The 21,678-nt window shown below is 44.4% G+C and overlaps 1 protein-coding gene across 1 annotated transcript in view; it reads left to right on the top strand.

Annotated features, from left to right (window-relative positions):
- Positions 1 to 21,678, top strand: part of utrn (utrophin) — a 223,198-nt gene that overhangs the window by 59,459 nt on the left and 142,061 nt on the right. Inside the window, 25 exon segments of the mRNA XM_029114547.2 lie at positions 1,597 to 1,863; positions 3,490 to 3,764; positions 4,413 to 4,550; positions 4,649 to 4,762; positions 4,847 to 5,002; positions 5,138 to 5,308; positions 5,573 to 5,764; positions 5,951 to 6,085; positions 7,574 to 7,723; positions 8,401 to 8,562; positions 8,688 to 8,819; positions 8,941 to 9,114; positions 9,315 to 9,419; positions 9,421 to 9,471; positions 13,598 to 13,768; positions 13,863 to 14,042; positions 14,400 to 14,528; positions 14,779 to 14,949; positions 15,056 to 15,292; positions 15,736 to 15,873; positions 16,236 to 16,322; positions 17,785 to 17,949; positions 18,050 to 18,222; positions 19,865 to 20,015; positions 21,050 to 21,225. Coding sequence (XP_028970380.2) covers positions 1,597 to 1,863; positions 3,490 to 3,764; positions 4,413 to 4,550; positions 4,649 to 4,762; positions 4,847 to 5,002; positions 5,138 to 5,308; positions 5,573 to 5,764; positions 5,951 to 6,085; positions 7,574 to 7,723; positions 8,401 to 8,562; positions 8,688 to 8,819; positions 8,941 to 9,114; positions 9,315 to 9,419; positions 9,421 to 9,471; positions 13,598 to 13,768; positions 13,863 to 14,042; positions 14,400 to 14,528; positions 14,779 to 14,949; positions 15,056 to 15,292; positions 15,736 to 15,873; positions 16,236 to 16,322; positions 17,785 to 17,949; positions 18,050 to 18,222; positions 19,865 to 20,015; positions 21,050 to 21,225 — 4,000 coding nt within the window.

The following is a 21,678-nucleotide window of genomic DNA, read 5'->3' as shown; positions in this document are numbered from 1 at the left end:
TTCCCAGACATATCAAACAAAACTCGAGACATTAGATTATTCTGTTGTGTAAACTTGCAGACATCTATAACTCGAGACAACACCTTATCAGGTAGAGGGTGCCACGTTTTTGATAGAGCGCCCCAGAGTTTGCAAGGGTGAAGACAATTCTGTCGGAAGTGTATCAGGTTTCTGTGCAGTGTTGCTTGTTTTTCCCGCGATTGACAGCCAGAGTACTGCATCGTATGTCTCGCAACATGCTGGTGTAAATTCAAGCGCTATAGAAATGATTATGCAAACTAAGATAAGTCTATCTAGCGTTATATTCTAATGTTAACATAACCTTTGGCAAGGTAAAATTGGGTCAGATGGGATGTCCTTTTTTTCTGCCACCTCGTGGACCCTTCATCAGTGGCTGGCGTCAGTGTGTTGTAAATTTAGTTTCCAGTCTATCACTCACTACAGCAATAGCAACGATTACAATTTGGCCTCAGTACGAAGCGTAATCCTATGACTTGAGTTAATCAAAACATTGGGAGGGGTGGTTCCAAATCGGGTGAGCATTTTTCATATTCAGTAATGTAAACAATCACTGTTGCTTCCAGCCACATTTACAGCTAATACACTAAATGCATGTTACATAAATTAGCTGTCTTGCATTCAGTGATTCCAAAAGCAATTCATCTTACTTTCCAAGTCAATCCAGCAGCCGGGTGCTCAGCTAGGTTAGCATGGCACATGACCAGTGGCCCCTCCCCTCTGATTACCTCAGACAACCCGGCGCTGCTGCCTACACTCATTGACACCTCTCCTGGCCCCAAACGTCAGGTCTGCTAAATCAGTGACCTTACTTGACTTCAGCATTCTTCATTCCAAACATAATTTATTATAATTGAGTCAGTGCAGAATAAAGACAGCTTAGCTGCGCTGTACGCTCAGCTCTCCCACAATAGCGTTACAGAGCAGATATGGGTGCTTGGGTGCCCAAGACGCGGGGAAGGTTTTGTGGGCGATGGACAGTTGGTAGACTAAGCCGATTATGCTAGTGTCTCTTGCGTTGGGAATTTCTTGCTTCTTTGTTTATTGACTAATGAAGGCCAAGTTTGATGGATTGTTCCACTTGAGTTTCTGCAAATTTGGACAGTGTCTGGGAACAACATTAGTGGGGCAAAAAAAAATGATAAGGAAAGACAAAAATATAATTTTACTTTATTCCATAAAGTAATATCCGTAAGGTGAGATTCATTTTAAGAGCTTGTATATAGTAATTGGCTCTAATTAAAATCTCTCATTCCTCACAATTTATTGGGGTTTGTCTCAACCTCTTTTATCACTCTTCCACAGCTGTGGTGTGTTCTGAGGTGTTTTTAAACTTGATTTTTACTGTGATGCAGGCAGCCCCAGTTGCCCATAAGCATGATGTCTGTGTGTTTGTGGGTCATAAAAATTTACAGTTAGACTTGTGGCTCCTGACTTCATTTAACGGTGTTGTGAAGTGCTCAGGCAATCCTGATTTATTTCTTCGCAATAAGTTAACAGCGAAGAGAGATTGACAGGTTGTGCTGTTTCAGTGTTTGTCTGGTTTTGTTTCATTCCACCTCTTTTCTCTCTCTGCAGAGGGAGCGAGCGTTGACTCTATCAGGTGTGAAATAGATGGGGTGGAGACCGAATGGGAGGCGTGTGTCGCTGAGCTGAAGGCTTTAAAGAACTGGGTCCAGGCCCAGACCCGGATCAGGAGCTTCTCCTCTGAGCTGGCCGAGGTGGACCAGGTTCTCGAAGAACAGCACCAGTGGCTGAGTGGACCAACAAACACGGCCGACTTATCCACCTGTCAGGCTTCCGCATCGCGTCAGCTAGATAGCAGAGAGCAGGGGGTCAAGACAGGTATTGCATCACATAGAGGTGGTTGGAACAAAATGGTATGGATTTGCCCATACAATATATCAGTTGTATCAATTTGGCCTACAATTCATACTGAAGGAACGGCACTGTACAAACCCAATTGTAAACAAGACCCAGTAGATAACAAGAAAAGTAAGTAGTTACCATTCTAGATTTGTGTACTCTCTTAAACATGGGTTTTATTGTAATTAAAAGAACAAATTAATATACCGTTACTTAACAATATTGTCAAAGTATTTTTTGGGCCATATCGCCCAGCCCTAACACCACAACACTGAAACAACGTTGGATCAATGCTCTGACAATTGTTCATCAGCATAGCCTGTCCTGGCTTTAAAACAGTTATTTACAATTGCCAGAAATCAATGCAGAGATCCGAACCCATGATCTTACCACACTTCATAAATGCTTTGATAATGCCTGGTGACTGCTGGGTCAAATGAATGCTATTCTGCTCTTTCAGGACTAAGTCTATGGTAGTAGTCCTTTATGTTGTATTATTTTTACTGAGCTTTGAGGATCAACGCCAAATACATTAACTCTACTGACTAACTGCTGGAGTTGTGAATATGACATCAGCTTTATTTCCAGCCTTGGTTAGTCACTAGGCTGAAGTAATGGATGATGCCCTTATATGACCACTGAATACGCTGGTGTGTTTTGCTGCGTGTGTGTGGGAGGGGCTCTATGCCAAGCTCTCAATAACCAGTTTTAGGGGTTCTGAAATAAGTTGCCTGGAATTTATGAATGCTTAAGTAAATAGGAGATGCCTATTTTTCTTCTGACTCTAGAAAGTGTTTTTTATGCATTTCTGAATGTCTGCATGTGTCTGTGTGCTTGTCTGCCTGTGTTTTTAGAACTCTGAGGTGGTGGATCAGAGCCAAGGAAAACATTTCCTTTGTGCTTCAGGAAGTCAGACTTTCACTTGGTTCTTCTCACTCTTTCTTTCACTCGTCCAGTCTGATTAGGCATCATATAAAACATGCACATGAGAGTGAGAAAGAGACGCACTGCAGTGAAAAGAATAGGTAGAAACAGACATGCACATATAGACATACTTCCTACAGATTATTTCATGAAGAATTTGAAAACACATTTGTAAAATGTGTGAAGTAAATGTGTAATATATATTTTTTATGTAATCCAACTATTATGTTCATCTGTGTTCATTGTGTTGTATGAATAGCTTGTTGGGTGTGACCTACTGGCTAGCATTAGTTCTGTTAGGATGAAATACACACAGCCAAACATCTGGACCTCCTGGGCAAATATGCAGCTCACAAAAATGCACCCATCCTCTCTGACACACAGTAAAGATGCACACACCCACACTGTCCCCCACACCCCCCTTTTCCTTAAACCTAATACTTAAACCTTTTACAACATGGTGATGGGACCAATATCCCCATAACATAATTAAGTCAGAACACACACTTCAGAAAAGGTCACTCTGTGGCCAATTTCAGTGATATCAGAACTGACAGTTCAGTGAGTTCAAAACTCTGCCACTAACTGCGGGGACTCCCAAAACATTACACTGCCCCCTTCTGGCAACTGAATTCAACGGTTACTGACTCACAATGTTTATTCCCCCTTCCCCTTTTCCAGCTCTGACCTCGGTCCAGTCTGTTGATGACCAGATGAACCAAACGATACCGCTGGCTCTGGGTCACCAGATTGCTGTGGGCGATGCTGGTGCCATTTCCCAATCAGCGCTCAAACCCATCGCCGTGGACACTGTGGACTCCGGGCCTCATACCGCGTGGCTGGACACGGCAGAAGCCAGATCTGCTGCCATAGAGGATCTGGAGGCCAGACTGGGCAGACTGAGGGAGGGGGTGGTGGGCATGGATACAGTGGAGAGGGCCGTGGAGCGTGCACAGGTGACTGGCTTTAGGGAATTGATGTCTCCCTCTCTCTTTTTCTGTCCCCCTGTGTTTGGTTCCCTCTCTGTGGTCTGTGCGGTGCTGTGGTTGGCTGTGCATTCTAATGGTGCACCGGTAAATGTGTGGCTTGTCTGGTATTGACTGAGACCTTGGCTCTGTATGCCCTTGGTACAGCACACAGTGGGCCCACTGCCATACCTACACTTCCCTGTACTGTTTCAACCACAGCTGAGAGGTGCGCGGGGGGGATGTCTGTGTGTTTGTCTGTGTGACGCACATTTGACTGTGTTTGTATGTGAGAGACTGAGAGAAAGTCTGCAGGAATGTGGGTCGTAGGCCTTGTTATCATGGCAGATAGAGCATGGTGCCAGGGCGGACATGGCACATTCTGGGCATCGTGCCCGCTGCCTGTAGCTCAACTCTGCGACCCTTCATCCAGTCAGCCATGCACTCCCACAGGGGAAGCAGGCTCCAGCTGCCATCTCAAACCTTGCCCCGAACCCTGGGTTGGAACACATCCAGCCCACTCTGGTCTATTACCCGCTAGGAGAACTACCTCACCTGACAGTAATTCCTGTAATTTGTCCCTTATCTGCAAATGCGTGGCTTATGGGTAATGTTGTTTTTTTCTCCTTCTCCCCACAGGCTCTCTGTATAGATATAGAGCAGAAGCAGCAGGCCTCGGACTCGGCAGAACTACAAAGATGGAGCCATCTCTCCTCCAGGGCACGTGAGGAGCTGGGCACATTGCAGTGCCTTCTGGGTAGCCTGAAGGACAATCAGGTAGGAGACCATCTCAGCAAAGATCCTGCAGTTGTGGTGATGATGATGATGATGTAGCAGATGACATTGTTTATGCCTTGTCTGCCCGATATTGGCAGGTGCGCGCGGTGGAGGTAGAGCGCTGGCTGGACGGTGTGCAGGAACTGATGTCACGGGATGCCACAGCCCACGGAGATGCCCAGAGGCTACAGGAAGAACTCAACCAGTGCAAGGTCAGAGGTCACAGCATTCAACATATGGTTAATACATGTTAAACACGTAAACTGCCGCACTGTTATAACCCTTAAGTCTTTTAGGCGTATGTGAGTAAAATGGAGTTGGTGGAGGGTTCATTGAAGCAGATGGAAGAGAATGTATCAGCGGTGCGGGCGGTTGCAGTACCTGAGCTGGCCCACTGGGGGCTGGCTAAACTGGAGGAATACCAGGGGAGGTGGGAGATGCTGAGCAAACAGGTGAGGGAGAAGAGCCTAGTTCCAGCAATGCTGCAATGTGAAACAAACAAAGCCTCTGCACTTGGTTCTCAAAATATTCCGTGTTGTTCTTACTGTGTATTCTGACTGATTGTTCTTTTTGTGTGTTGCGTGCAGCTATTGAGCCACCAGGAGCGTGTAAGTGAAAGCCAGGAGAGGCAGGTGAACCTCAGGAAAGACTTGGCAGAGATGCAGGAGTGGATGACCCAGGTGGACGAGGAGTTCCTCATGAGGGATTTTGAGTACAAGAGTCCAGAGGAGCTGGAGGCGGCATTGGAAGAGATGAAGGTGTGGAACCAGTGGAGTGTAGAAAAAAAATTAACTAGGAACTTTCCACTCTCTAACCTAAACGGTTCCATTGCAACACTCAGTAGCCTGTTACATATGTCCACTCTTTTGTAAAACTATAATCCTGATAATCTGAGTTTATTCCTACTTTCTTATTCCCTCTTTCTCTGTTCCTCTTTATCTCTCATACGTGCTCTCCGTCTCTCTCGATCCCTTTCTCCATCTCTCCTCTGTATCTTTCTCTGTCTCCCTTCCCCCACTCAGAGGGCTAAAGAGGATGTGTTACAGAAGGAGGTGAGAGTGAAGATACTGAAAGACAGCATTAACATGTTGGTGGCCAAGGCTAAGATGCCCTCTGGTGGCGGAGGACAGGACCTAACAGAGGAGCTTGCAGGGGTCCTGGGAAACTACCAGAAACTATGCGACCGCTTCAAGAGCAAGTGCCACACGCTGGAGGTGACGCATGGGATGAGAACAGTCCAAACAGACCCATGGTTGTGGATGTCTGTGTGTGTGTTGCACATATTCCCTCGTAGTGTTTTCTGTGGTTGTGTACAGCTTGGATTTGACTGTATTTGTGGTAACTGCAACAGTGGGTCAGTATGTGTGTGTTTGATCATGTCTGTGGGGCCTCCCATGTAGGAGGTGTGGTCCTGCTGGAAGGAACTGTTGCAGTACTTGGACCTGGAGCAGGGATGGCTGAACACCCTGGAGGAGAAGGTTCAGGCCACAGAGAACCTACCAGAGAGCACAGAGGCCGTCAATGAGGCTTTGGAGGTAGAGCTCTCTCTCTTTCACTATGCCTTTCTCTCCTTTTTCTTGTGGTATTTCTTTCTCCCAATTCTCTGTCCTCCATTTTTCCTGGCACTCAGCCTCACTTTTGCTTTTTATTTTGTATTCTCTAAAAACAGTTTACCCGCACTACTGCTTATATTTATATTCTGTTATATTTGTTGATGTCTTTTCCCTCTGTCCTTTTTCCTCTTTTCTTTCAATTGTATTTTTGTCTTTTCTGCTGGACTCTAAAAGGTATGGGTTTCTGGTCTGTCTGTTTCTCTTACTGTTTCAATGTCATGGGCCTCTGAGCTGACTCAACCACTGTCTTGGTTTTCTTAACCTCGGGAACTACAGGACAGATGCTGACTTGTACAAGCAATGTCACATCCTCTTTCAGTCTCAGTCCTTCTGTCTCTTACTCCCTGCTGCTTTCATTATGTCTGTCTCCTTCCTCAATTCAATTTCCATTTAACCGCTTAAGCGTTTACATTTCCAAAGCCATTATAAAATGATGTATGCAGAAGTGAAAAGACTAATAAAATGAATTAATCCACAATTTTAGGTACACACGAATAATAATTAGGATAAAGGCATTTATGGCTATGTACAGTGATGTAAAAGTGCAAATATTATGAGTGGGAATGACCAGGGGAAATCAATAAAGACGTGAACATGGGTAATGTTTAATGTGGTTTGTACTGTGCTGCTTGCTGTTTCTTCATGGCAGCAGGTAACAAATCTTGCTACCGTGATGACGGTAGCATTTGCGGTATTTCACCTAACAATATATGGGAGCTTTTCTTTTGTTTTAAATTCTTTGTGGGTTTTTGTGATTGGAGGAATATACTAGGCTTTAATATGGTCAAACATTCCACAGGAGGATTGGAAGTGCAGCTCTGTTTCCACCAAATCTTCTGGGTGGTGTGCATAGCCTGTCGTGACAGGATCAATGAGTCTAGTTATGAATGTTTTTTCTGTGTCAGGTATCCTGCAACTGTATGCTGTCTGTTTGGGCCAAGATGGCATTCCAGTTTGCTTTGTTTTTTGGTTAATTAATTCCAGTGTGTCAAATAGTTTTCTTTTCTCAGGATTTTGTTGGGTCCAACAGTGTTGCTGTTCTTTGGCTCTGGGGGGTCTATTTGGGTTTGTGAACAAAGCCCAGCAAAACCATTTGGCTTAGGAGGCTCTCTTCTGGTGTCATCTCTCTATAGATGAGGGCTTAGTTATGGAAGGTTTGAGAGATGCTTTCTTTTAAGTGGGTGTGAAATTGAATAGCTTTTTCCAATAGCCTCTCTTTCACCCTGCTGTTCTTGTCTCACTCATTCATTCCTTCCTGTCTTTTTCTCCCTTCTCTGTACCTCCCTCTTTTCTATCCGCTTCTTTTCCTCTTTTTAACATTCTCTCCCATTCTCTCTACCTTCACCCCCCTTCTGTATATCACTCTCTATCTCTGCCTTTTTATCTTCCTTAATGTTTTTGTCTCTCCAGTCGTTGGAGTGTGTGTTGCGCCATCCGGGTGACAACAGGACTCAGATCAGGGAGTTGGGCCAGACACTAATAGACGGGGGCATCCTGGACGAACTCATCTCAGAGAAACTAGAGACCTTCAACTTCCGCTACGACCAGCTCAGCCATCAGGTCAGTATGTGTTTGACCTCCAGTAAATAACAGCACTGGCTTTGCTGATAACGTCTTCATTGATAGCACATTTTTTCATCATGACTGTGATTTGGTTGTCTTTCCTGGCTGTCTTAAGATGAATATTGTGACTAAGATCACTGGGTCACATCTGTTCAATTACTAAGTAAAATGCAATGCGTTTGAGTGAAGAAGAGGAAAGAGCCATTGTGAGTTGGTTTCTAGTCCGTGAGAGAGGAGAGGCCTTGTTGTTCACTGACAACAAGTTATTTTCTGCTAGGCATTTACTGGATGGCAGTAGATGTTTGGTATCAGCGTTGTTTTATAAACATATGTTTATACTATATATATATATTCTAGGAAACAGTCATCCCAACCTGTAAAATACTTGTCTATTCATTCATCTATATGTGTATATACAGCTCCGGAGAAAATTAAGAGACCACTGCACCTTTTTCTTGCCTTTCCAAAATAGTCAAACGTAGAGCTCTGTGGTGTAGTGGTTAGTGACACAGCCTTTCACATGGGCAACGTGGGTTCGAATCTGAAGAGGACAATACTTTTTATCGCGGTCCTGCTGAACTAGGCTTGACTGGTTTCTTGTTTCTGGAGTGTGTGTGGTGTGTGTGTATATATATGTGTATATATATCTCTATCTCAATGTTTCATCCACACAGGCTGTAAACAGGCAGATCTGTCTGGAGCACAAGCTGGCTACTCTGAAGGAGAATGAGCAGGCTCTCCAGGCTCTGCAGGAGTCACTGACCCAGCTAGACAACAGGCTTACCTCCTACCTCACAGATCGCATAGACGCCTTCCAGCTACCACAGGAGGCCCAGGTAAAGACCGGCAGACCGACAGACAAGCCGACACCCAACCTCACCTGTGTCGGACCTACTAAAGACACATTCACACATGTAAGTACAGACAGTAACTAAACCCATGATCCTCCACACCTCTCCAGACCATTGGTTCGGAGATTGCGGCCCATGAGGTGACGGTGGAGGAGCTGAGGAGTAGGAATGTGGTTAACCTGCCTCCTGCAGCCCCCGAGGGCAAGGCTACCCGCAGTGGAACCATGTTGGACCTGTTGCAGGTACTGGGCCCCTAGGGCGACAGTCGTTTAGGCTCATGGATAACACAAGTGTACAATTGATTTTACATTTTGTAGCAGTCTGTTATGATTGGCTTTTAAGCCTTTTATTGTCCCTTTTCAGCGTAAGCTGCGTGAGATCTCTACTAAGTACCAGCTGTTCCAGAAACCTGCAAACTTTGAGCAGCGCATGCTGGACTGTAAGAGGGTGCTAGATGGAGCCAAGGAAGAGCTACATATTCTCGATGTCAGGGAGGTGGAACCTGAAATGATCCAGGCACATCTCAGTGGCTGTATGGTGAGACATAAACAACTCTATCACAAAGACCCTCACACGCACACACACACACACAAAACCATGTTTGTTTTACTATCTTAGTGGGCACCCCCAAAAATCTATTTCCATTCATTCTCCTTTTTTCTATAACCTAAATCCAACTCTTAACCACTAACACACATCCTTCCTAACACTCGCTGTATTTTTCCCTAACCTCACAGAAGCTGTATAAGATCCTGAGTGAGGTGAAACTAGAGGTGGAGACGGTGATAAAGACTGGGAGACAGATCGTCCAGAAACAACAGACCGACAACCCCAAAGGAATGGGACGAACAACTGACAGCTCTCAAACTGCTCTACAATGACTTGGGTGCACAGGTAGACCAAGGGCCCGAAATGTGGTTTTATAAGTGACAAAAGACAGACAAAAGTCTTGGGGGATGCCCACAGAATTATTTTGCTACATAATATCCTGCATTTTTACAAAACTAAATATGACTGATACTCGTAGACAGTTATATTTAGAACAGTATAAAGACCCTGTTGGGGTTCTTCTTATTGTCGGATGATAAGGCATTTCAAAGAATAACCTTTGCCTACTTTGTTTGCCATAACAGTGAAAGCCACACCCGATTTCACTCTATGAATGAGAGGCACTAAGACAGGTTGAAATGCTGACAAGCTTCATTATGAGATGTGGCAGAGAGAGACATAAATAATCTCAAATTCAAATACAGAACTCTAGACAGTCCCTTACATATTTGTGATAAATTAATGTAACTGTAGATGCGGTAAAGAGGTTAAAGGAACTTCACCCAAACAATGGAAATACAGTTGTGCTCAAAGGTTTGCATACACTTGGAGATTTGGTAATATATGTACCATTGTAAAGAAAACACGAGTGAGCAGGCAAAACACATGTTTTATTTCTTATGGGATTCGTATTCAACTGGAGGTCATAATCCCATGCGCAGTTTTCGTGCAGAAGAATGCAAATTATTTGCCACTATTTTCTGATAACGTGCTGCATTCATCTTGCCATCAATTGTCATAAGATTCCCCGTGCCTTTAGAGCTAACGCACCCCCAAAACATCAGTGAGCCAACACCATGCTTCACAGTGGGGATGGTATTCTGTTATCTATAGTCCTTGTTGACCCCTCTCCAAACATAGAGCTTATGGTTGTGACCTTGAAGCTCTATTATGGTCTCATCACTCCAAATAACAGCTGTGTCAGAGTGTTGTTGGGCATATTGTAACCGGGCTTTTTTTGTGGCATTGGCGCAGTAAAGATTTCTTTCTAGCAACCTGACCATGCAGCTCATTTTTGTTCAAGTATCGTCGTATTGTGCTCCTTGAAACAACCACACCGTCTTTTTCCAGAGCAGCCTGTATTTCTCCTGAGGTTGCCTGTGGGTTTTTATTTGCATCCCAAACAATTATTTTGACAGTTTTGGCTGAAGTCTGTCTTGGTCTACCTGACCGTTGCTTGGTATCAAGCGATCCTTTTTGACAGTTCTTTTCTGCTTCCCAGAGCTCAGTATCTAGCCTGCTCAGTGCTTCCATGTGAGAGATAACATACTCATTGACTATTTAAGTGTGGGAAATTCACTTTTCATTACCATTTTCGCCTGTGTGTCACTTTGTGTGTCTATAACCAAGCCAAACATTCAAGGATATGTAAACTTTTGATCAGGGCCATTTGGGTGATTTCTGTTATCATTCTGATTTAAAAAGGAGCCAAACAACTATGTGATAATAAATGGCTATATATGATCGCTATCCTTAAATTAAAGATCAGTCACATTTTCAAAATCAGTGCCAGTATTTCCCAATTTCTAATAATAATAATAAATGGTAGTACATAAATCAAAATAAAGATAAAAACAAACAGAACAATACTAAAAGCAAAATGAATCGTGATGATGAACATTGCTATAAGCAGATGAAAAGTGATCATTTTGGATATGCCAGTGTGAAAAGATGAGTTTTCAGACAGGTTTTGAAAATGGAAAGCAAGTTGATGTTACGGATGTCTGGCGGAAGAGAATTTCAGAGAATGGACAGAGATACCGTGACGAGATCCTGAGGCCCATTGTTGTGCCATTCATCCACGGCCATCACCTCATGTTGCAGCATGATAATGCACGGCCCCATGTTGCAAGGATCTGTACACAATTCCTGGAAGCTGAAAACATCCCAGTTCTTGCATGGCCAGCATACTCACCGGACATGTCACCCATTGATGCTCTGGATCGGCGTATACGACAACGTGTTCCAGGTCCTGCCAATATCCAGCAACTTTGCACAGGCCACAATCAACAACCTGATCAACTCTATGCGAAGGAGATGTGTTGCACTGTGTGAGGCAAATGGTGGTCACACCAAATACTGACTGGTTTTCGGACCCCCCTAATAGAGTGAAACTGCACATTTTAGAGTGGCCTTTTTTTGTGGCCAGCCTAAGGCACACCTGTGCAATAATCATGCTGTCTAATCAGCATCTTATTATGCCAAACCTGTGAGGTGGATGGATTATCTCGGCAAAGGAGAAGTGCTCACTAACACAGATTTAGACAGATTTGTGAACGGTATTTGAGGGAAATAGGCCTTTTGTGCACATAGAGAAAGTCTTAGATCTTTGAGTTCAGCTCATGATAAATGTGGGCAAATAAAAGTGTTGCTTTTATAATTTTATTCAGTGTAGTTACAGTACGAAACATAGTTACATACCAACACGATTCAACGTTCTCCCAACTAGTCTAACAGTTTATTAATTATGCCATAAGTATTTAAGGCATTGTAGCACAAAGGTTTGCTAGGAGCTTCTGTTAAAGATAGACTCCAAGAATCAAGTCAAGCGTCACTATTTAACCCACCCAGACAGACCGATTCCAAACTCCCCCATTGCATCTATAATAGGATCACCTCACCTTGGCTAAAACAATGAAAACGAAACCTGCAATCACACATTTACATATATTCAATAAGCCCCACCCAAAGCTAGAATCTTGGTCTTGCAGGATTCTTCATCCAGTAAACACTTACCTGTAACAAATTATATTATATATATATGTACAACATTGAAACCTACTGGAGAGTTCATCCGTTTATGAGACACAAATTAAAAGATCAGACATCAGTGCAGTTAATTCACAAAAGTCATATTTCTACTTTGTTGATTAGTCCATCCTCACACCTCATTCGTCTGATCGGGTGGGGTTACCCTGTCCCCCACAGTGTACGACTGTTCTTTTCGGGAAGCAAAGAGGTCCTTTGGTGTGAGATTAGGTTATCCCACTGAGTTAAGACGCCAGACAACATGGCACCTTCTGAAACGTTCCAAAACACAGTTCATTACACTTCAACACCGTATTGCACATGTATGAGATCACGTCAGTGTTTACTGCTCTAACTACACTGGTAACTGGTTTGTAATAGCAAACAATAGATTGCCAATGTACCACGGCTAAGTGCTGTCTCCAGGCACTCTGCGATGGGTCTTTAGTAAGATCAGTTTTGGTTTATTAATCATACAGTATACCACCCCCTAGTACCTCATGGCTTAAACAACATGTGCAGTGCTCTTGAGGCATATATCCATTTCATTATCCAAGAGTGAAACCAATGTTTGAATAATGGAAATGACCATTACACACATTCTAAGATCACAGACTGTAGATTTAACTGTTTCAACATTTACCACAAGAAATAGTTCACTCTCAATTCACTGAAATCTCTAGGCTTGCAAAATTCACCTCAAGTCCATAAGACTCTCCTGACTGAACGTGATGTGCAGGGACTCCCGACTGGTCCTGTTAAGGCCTGATGAGCATGATGTATTGTACTGATGACCACTTAAGCCTGTAGACCTTTATTTCCATTGAAAACGTTGACATTTAAAATGTTGCTAGGGAGGCCGGTCGACCTATACTCTCATGAAAAATTGCGCTCTTCAATTTTTTGGTCTGTGATTTCCTTGGAAAATCTAAAAGTGAGCTGCAACTAGGCCCCAACATTTTTTTTGGTTAGCTAACTCTCTATAGTTTGGGCTACTCTAATTTCCACCCACATCACAGCTGTGACTATGCTAGTGATGTCTTCTTAAATGACATCTAGCTGTGGGAATAAACATCAAGCTCCTGCAAACATCAAGCTTTTTTTATTATAGAAACACACTTGGCTTGTTGTGTACACATTTTGACCAGAATTGAAGTTGGCATTTCGCCTGCCTGCATGTTCAGCTGTTTCCATGTGTACCTAAAGGACACCTGCTGCGCTTTTTTATCACAGTGAAACTTATTTCAGAATGATACAGTAGGTGTAATTATGTTCACCCTCCAAACCGTAAGCTCAAAGATGGTAAATGAATGTCAATGGCCCACAAACAGACCAGTTGTCTCTGGTCTGCTTATTGAAGTTCATAGATGGTATATGAACCAGAAAAAGGGACGGAGTCAGATGTATCGATTCTTCCATCTGTTGAGCCCTGTTCTCTCCCCAGGTGACAGAGGGCAAGCAGGACCTGGAGAAGGCTCTGTCTCTGTCGCAGAAGCTACACAAGGAGAGTGCCGCCCTGCAGGTTTGGCTGACCACCAATGAGAGTGTGCTGCGGCAGAAGAACTCCTCTGGTGACATGCCTGCTGACATAGACTCTGAGATCGCCTGGGCCAATGTGAGTTGTGTGTGTGTGTGTGTTATCAGGTATCCCTAGCTTGTGTTTGTAGGCAGAGAAATTATGTAGCGTGCACACTTCTGCATGCTCTCAGGGCCTGCTGAAGGAGTCGGAGCGTCGTAAGGCAGACCTGACTATGCTGACGGAGACCAGCGCTGGGCTGCAGGCTCTAGTCGAGGGCAGTGAGGGCGTCCTGGAGGACAGGCTGTTTGGCCTCAATGAGGGCTGGGGACAGGTCCGTACCTGGATCGAGGACTGGCTCAGCACCATACTGGTGGGTCCATCGCAAACACTATGCTGCTATGCTGAGGGACTTACTGTGGCCATTAGGGCTAGGTGTCTTGTTCAAGGGAATATGGACTGATTTTCCATCTAATTGGCTCACAGATTTGAACAGTTTAACCTGTCCCAGAGTTCTTACCACGATGCTATCTGCCATTATGCTGTGCAATGTACATGACAGCATAAATGTTATATTTGGAACGATTCCCGCCTAAATATCTCTACGGTCTGTGCCCTTTATAGGAAAACGTTTAGCTTTTTAGTGAATTTGTATCGCTGTGGTCAAAGTCCTTTTGGATATGATTTGATTCTGTGCCAATCTGTAGCATCTTCCCCATGTGCCTTACAGAGCCATCAGAGCGAGGTGGAGATCTTCGACGAGAACCTGGCCCATATCAGCACGTGGCTGTACCAGACCCAGATCCATCTGGATGAAACGGAAAGACTCCCCACCGCAGAGAGAGAGATAGTGGTTAAAGTGAGAGATGTAGAATGGTAGTTAAAACGAGGGAGGGAGGGAGGGAGCGATTGGGTGAGAGCGATTCTGAGATTTATGGGGACCAATTCCAGAGTAAAAAACAGAAACATTCAGTCCGAATATGGTTCAATTGTTGGTTGGTTTAGCAAAATTCTAATTGGAGCGATTAGGAGATTGTAAGGATGTACAGTCAGCTTGTGTCGATGTACCTGTTACTGTATGAGTTATTTGACTGATGTGTTGTGTTCAGACCCTCTTAGAGGAGCTGGATGACATCAGCCTCAGAGTGGACAGTGTAAGAGACCAGGCCATTATCCTGATGACCAGTAGAGGCCCTGCCTGCCGTGACGTTGTGGAGCCCAAGCTAGCTGAACTCAATCGCAACTTTGACAAGGTTTCTCAGTGTATCAAAGCAGCCAAGGTACTGTGAAGCCTACTACAGTCGGTGTATAAAAATCCTGACACTTAAAATCTCAATTTTTTAAACTGTCTTTTCCTGTTATGCAACGCATTTCCCTGACACCCAGCTGTCCACCACCCGGGAGCCTGGAACCGTGGAGATGATCCAGCATATCCAGCAGATCTCTCAGATCCCTCACCAAATCTCTCAGCTCCAACATGACCAGATCGCCGAGCTCCAGCAGAGCCAGTCTGAGGAGGCCCTTAGCTCCACCCTGATGCAGGCCTTCGAGGGGAAACTGGAGGCAACACTCCAGGCCCTGGAGGACCAGCCGGACACCACAGATACCCCAGACGACGACAAGGTATACTGGAAACACGCACACACATGTTAAATGTTTGACAAAGAACACAATGTACTACGTGCTGCGTAGCGTGTCATAGCCAAACAGTTTTGTGATTAGGCTGCCTCAACGTGTTTATCAGTGTTTAAGAACAGTACACACAGTGAACCAACCACACGGGCCCAGACCAAGGTCAACATCAGTCAGGAAGAACTGCTGCTACATTACTTCTTAATCAGTTTTTTTCTACTGCTGTTTGTAGAGTCTCGGCACTCTGGAAAAACACTTACTTTAGGATTTGTCATGCAGCCTCTGGGTCTCGATCACTATTGCGTTTTTTCCCCTTTGGATTATAGGGGGTCGTGTTAATTTACTAAACTTGGGAAAACCAGAGTTGTGATTGAATGGGAGCTCTTTGGTTTTTGTGGAAATGTTCACTCCGTCCCTGTTTGTCAACTGGTCAGATGGACGAGGAGAAAGCTGGTGTGGAGGAGCTGCTGAGAAAAGGAGAAGAGATGCTGCTGCAGACTGCAGATGAGGGCAAGAGGGAGGAGCTGAGACACAAACTGCTCCGGCTGCAGACTCGCTACACGGCACAGATGGTGAATGGGAATGAAACCCAATCACTGCACTAATTCAACAATCATGTTTATCGTAACACAGTCAAAATATAAGTATTGCATTGCAAGAGTCCGTTGCACAGATTTAGAGGGAAAGAATATTGCTTGCAAGAACTCCTTTTTAATGTGGAGAAAAAAACTGATACTCAAACCAACTTATAATGTGGTTACATTGATATCCACTGCATTTTCCAGATGTAAATGAATATTCCCAAGCAGTTGCACAGTAAACCTCTGTTTAAGATCCAGAAGACTTTTGAACCTATTATCCTGTCTCTGCAATTAATTAAGCACAGCATGGCTTTGTTTGTGTATGTTTTTCTAAATTCCTCTTTCCTCAACAGGAGTTGAGGGGGCTAAGAGTTAAACAGGTGGAGGTCTCTTCTTTGTACAGCACAAAAGATGCACACAGACATGATCTGACTGGAGAGGTAAGACTCATTCACTGTCTATGCACTCAATTCACTATCTACACTCACCTAAAGGATTATTAGGAATTCCTGTTCGATTTCTCATTAATGCAATTATCTAATCAACCAATCACATGGCAGTTGCTTCAATGCATTTAGGGGTGTGGTACTGGTCAAGACAATCTCCTGAACTCCAAACTTAATGTCAGAATGGGAAAGAAAGGTGATTTAAGCAATTTTGAGCATGGCATGGTTGTTGGTGCCAGACGGGCCGGTCTGAGTATTTCACAATCTGCTCAGTTACTGGGATTTTCACGCACAACCATTTCTGGGGTTTACAAAGAATGGTGTGAAAAGAGAAAAGTATGTGGCAGTCCTGTGGGCGAAAATGCCTTGTTGATGCTAGAGGTCAGAGGAGAATGGGCTGACTGATTCAAGCTGATAGAAGAGCAACTTTGACTAAAATAACCACTTGTTACAACTGAGGTATGCAGCAAAGCATTTGTGAAGCCACAACACGCACAACCTTGAGGCGGATGGGCTACAACAGCAGAAGACCCCACCGGGTACCACTCATCTCCACTACAAATAGGAAAAAGAGGCTACAATTTGCACAAGCTCACCAAAACTGGACAGTTGAAGACTGGAAGAATGTTGCCTGGTCTGATGAGTCTCGATTTCTGTTGAGACATTCAGATGGTAGAGTCAGAATTTGGCGTAAACAGAATGAGAACATGGATCCATCATGCCTTGTTACCACTGTGCAGGCTGGTGGTGGTGGTATAATGGTGTGGGGGGATGTTTTCTTTGCACACTTTAGGCCCCTTAGTGCCAATTGGGCATCGTTTAAATGCCACGGCCTACCTGAGCATTGTTTCTGACCATGTCCATCCTTTTATGACCACCATGTACCCATCCTCTGATGGCTACTTCCAGCAGGATAATGCACCATGTCACAAAGCTCGAATCATTTCAAATTGGTTTCTTGAACATGACAATGAGTTCACTGTACTGAAATGGCCCCCACAGTCACCAGATCTCAACCCAATAGAGCATCTTTGGGATGTGGTGGAACTGGAGCTTTGTGCCCTGGATGTGCATCCCACAAATCTCCATCAACAGCAAGATGCTATCCTATCAATATTGGCCAACATTTCTAAAGAATGCTTTCAGCACCTTGTTGAATCAATGCCACGTAGAATTAAGGCAGTTCTGAAGGCGAAAGGGGGTCAAACACAGTATTAGGATGGTGTTCCTAATAATCCTTTAGGTGAGTGTATGTACTTCTTTTAATGACCTCATTGTGGAAATGGTTGGCACAGTTTCCACACCAACTCGTTATGCTGGTGTTGCCTACCTTGACTGTACAAATTGTATTTTGCTTTAAGAGTGTCTGCTCCACGTAAATGTAAGCTATCACAGACAAACGCAGCCATGCTCTCACATTCCCTTTTTTTCGAACGTAAATGCCTTCTCTTGCCAGCAGATGGAGCCAGAGGCGAGGGCTCCCTCTCTCAGTCCCTCAGACTACCTGCTGGATATCAACAAGGTTCTGCTGGCCATGGCTGACAACGAACTGCTGCTCAACTCCTCTGAGCTCAGCAGTGGCCTCTACGAAGACTTCTCCAGCCAGGACGACATGCTGAGGGTGAGCAAGAGAAACTGGAGAGCGAAGGGAATTTCAGCATTGTCCTGTAGATCTGTAGGCATCGCTCTTATACCCCCCCCCCCCCCCCCCCCCCCCACAGAATATAAAGGAGAGCCTGGAACGTGTGGGAGAGCAGGTGACAGTGATCCATGAGCGCCAACCCGACATCACCCTGGAGGCGTCTCGGAGTGAGGTGGGCCAGATGGAAGACGCCCTCACCCAGCTCAACGCGGAGTGGGACCGCCTCAACCGCATGTACAACCACCGCAAAGGGTGGGTGGTGCATCGTCAGAATTCCCCAGTACCTGGTACTGAACCAGAAGCTCTTCCACAGAGCGGTCATCGACATTTACAGTTAATTTCAGTGAAGTGGCAGGTGCTCTTATCCAGAGCGACTTATGTGTTCATAGGTATCTTTTGTAGTGACTGTGCTGAGCATGGGGGAGGATCATGAGTCTTATCTAACAGGGCTGTTCAACTTTACTTTGACTTGCTGATCAGCCAGTGTCTACTACAGAGTTGGAGAGTGGAAGATATCTCTTTGGCTACCCCCAATTCTGATATAGTTTTTTTTAACCAATCACATCAGATCTTTTCTGAGCAGATTTTTTTTCTCAGGGCTGATCCAATTGGTCAAAAGAACAATTAGCGAAAACAAAATACAAATTAGGCTGCCTGTATAGACACAGCCGCTGTTATAACCTTGTTGGAATCCCGTCTTGCTACAATCAGGGAGTTCCGTCCCCCACTTATGTATTCTGGGAATTTGAGCAAATGTAAGCTGTCAGCTACTGATAGTGGAGGATGGAGAAAGATGGCAGGGGATGCTTATCAAGTCCTCAGCATGCGCATACACACACACCAAAATGCCTGGGAGCCTACACAAAAGCAGTTTTGTTACACAGTTAAATTAATGGGAAATATTTCAAAGAAGGTTGATATAAACAATGAAAATGAATTAACACCTGAACTGTTCCAACTCTGCCATCAAATCTGTTGAATTAGTTCAAGATGGAATTACCATTAAGAATGTCCAGCTTGTAGTAGCTAATTCCAACTGGATAGTGTCCAGACATTATGATCTGGACCTCTTGTTTGTTACTTTAGAATGGTAGTGCAGGAACTAATTGTGCCTTTGTGTGGAAACTTTTCCAGTAAAGGAACCTGGGTCTTTCATGGACAACCTAATTCCAAATTCCTACCAAAAACCCACCAAAAGAAGAATTCATTGTAATACATTTTTGATGGAGTGGAGAGGATGGGGGCACGTGTTGTTTTTATGTGTGTTTGTGTTATCTGTTGTTATGAATACTTTTTCAGAATGGAGAGCAGCCTACCAGACTAGATGAAAAATAATTAAACTGCATTTGCACTGATTTGCAAAATGAGTCTGCTTTAATCAAAAATTACATCAAAGCATTACATGCTTCCTAAAATTACAGACTCAATATTTATACATTTAAATGTGCTGACTAGGTTGGGTGTGTGTTCTGAGAGCAATGCTGACCTCTCATTGACCCATCTTGTAAAACATCAAACGACCGGCGTTCATTAAACAGTTTTAAATGGTTCTTATGCTAAAACTTTTGGGCCCATACCTTTTTTGCAGAGGTATTCATTCGGTTAAGGGCTTCTGTATTAAATACAAACGACAGCATAATAATTGTGCCTACAGCCATATCAAGGCTGGATCAGCCTGCTAGCGAGTTCCCACCTTAATGTTGAAGTTTGGTCTGGGTAAACTGTTAGCTACAGTCAAAAGCAGCCCGCAGTTTTCCTCGGGTCCGCACAAAACAATGAATGTTACAAAATACAGGACGTCTACAAACAAGTGCAGTGGGAAGACTGCAGTGTTGCAGTGTTCATGACGCTGAGACATTCACTGGTGATCTGCCGTCCCCATATCTGCCTTTAGGTGTTTTGACCGTGCCTTGGAAGAGTGGAGACAGTTCCACTGTGACCTGAACGATCTGAGCCAGTGGCTCACTGACACAGAACAGGTCCTCACTGAGGGAGCAGGACCAGATGGACAACTGGACCTTGACACTGTCAGAACACACCAGGAGGTCAGGGTGTGTGTTTGTGTGGAAGTGATCGAATCAATTGGGAATGTGTGTGTGAATGAAAGCGAGAGAAAATTTGGATATTGTGTTTGTGTGTTTGAAATAGAGATACATATAGAAATAGGTGTGCGTGCGTGCGTGTGTGTGAGTGCTCGCGAGAGAGAGAAATTTGAGTGTTGAGTGTGTGTCTATGGGTGTGTTAATGCACATTAAGTGTATGCTGCTAACTCACCTAGTTTTATGTCAAAGTCTGATGTTGCAACCCCCATATTAAATAGAATGTCACTGTATAGTACAGTGTGTTACATCTGTGTTGACCTAACACCAACATCACAATGTTTCCAATGGAAGATGCAGCACCCCCTTTGTGTCAGTCATTGTATTGTTGACTCCAATTATTTTATTGTTGACTACATTTGGAATTCAATTGTTTGTAGTCTATAAACCATTCAGAATGTTTCTTTAAAATTGGGGAGGAACTTACAGATTTTCATGGGGAACTTCTATCTTAGGAGTGGATTCATGTGTACAAATTGTCATGACAGTCGCTCAAAAGGGACTTATCATCAATTTTTTATTTCTGTTCAGATCACTCTAGAGCGACCTCGGGCAACTCAGTGTAATTGCCCAAACTCTATAGCAAAACGCATCACTCACAAAGGTTCGTCAAATTCGGAAATTTGATAAATAAGTGCAGCGGGCACGTATTAACTCATGGACAAAGATGGGTCATCCGCATCCTCTTGATTTAATCTTGGGGACTTATTATCAAGAGCAGCTTGCCATAGTTACCATGCAGCTTATTTCCATCAATTCTTTTGTTAATCCAACATACTGACTAGTTTATATTGACCTATACGCTCTCTATCTCTGTCTCTCTCTCTTGTCCTCTGTCTGTCTCTGTCTTTGTTTCTCTCTGTTTGTCCCTCTCTCTTGGTATCTCTCTCGCTTAACCTATGTTTTTGTTTTTGGAGTTGTATGGTAGTGTGCACAGCATTGCCCGCAAAGGAATAATTCATCTTCTCCGTCTCTTTCAGGAGCTAGAAGAGGGCCTAGCCAGTCACGAGCCTGTCCTGACAGTGTTGTCCCAGACAGGGGAGAGGATCATCGGGCAGTTGTCGGCCCCTGATGGGCCCCTGCTGGAGAACAAGCTGGAGGTCCTGGGGCAGCGCTGGAGGGCTGTACACAGACAGGTGCTGGACAGACAGCGCAGGTAACCACAGACAGGTGCTGGACAGACAGTGCTGGTAACTACAGACAAGAACGGACAGACAGTGAAGGTAACCACAGACAGGTGCTGGACAGACAGTGCTGGTAACTACAGACAAGAACGGACAGACAGTGAAGGTAACCACAGACAGGTTCTGGACAGACAGCGTAGGTAACCACAGACAGGTGCTGGACAGACAGCGTAGGTAACCACAGACAGGTGCTGGACAGACAGCGTAGGTAACCACAGACAGGTGCTGGACAGACAGTGTAGGTAACCACAGACAGGTGCTGGACAGACAGCGTAGGTAACCACAGACAGCGTAGGTAACCACAGACAGCGTAGGTAACCACAGACAGTTGCTGGACAGACAGCGTAGGTAACCACAGACAGCGTAGGTAACCACAGGCAGGTGCAGGTAGAATAAAGTTGTTTTGAATACTTGACTATGTTTGC

The sequence above is a fragment of the Esox lucius genome, chromosome 18 (genome assembly GCF_011004845.1).
Source record: "Esox lucius isolate fEsoLuc1 chromosome 18, fEsoLuc1.pri, whole genome shotgun sequence".
NCBI lineage: Eukaryota > Metazoa > Chordata > Actinopteri > Esociformes > Esocidae > Esox > Esox lucius.
Note: the sequence above shows the minus strand (reverse complement) of the source record. Positions and strands in the feature narration are given on the sequence as shown.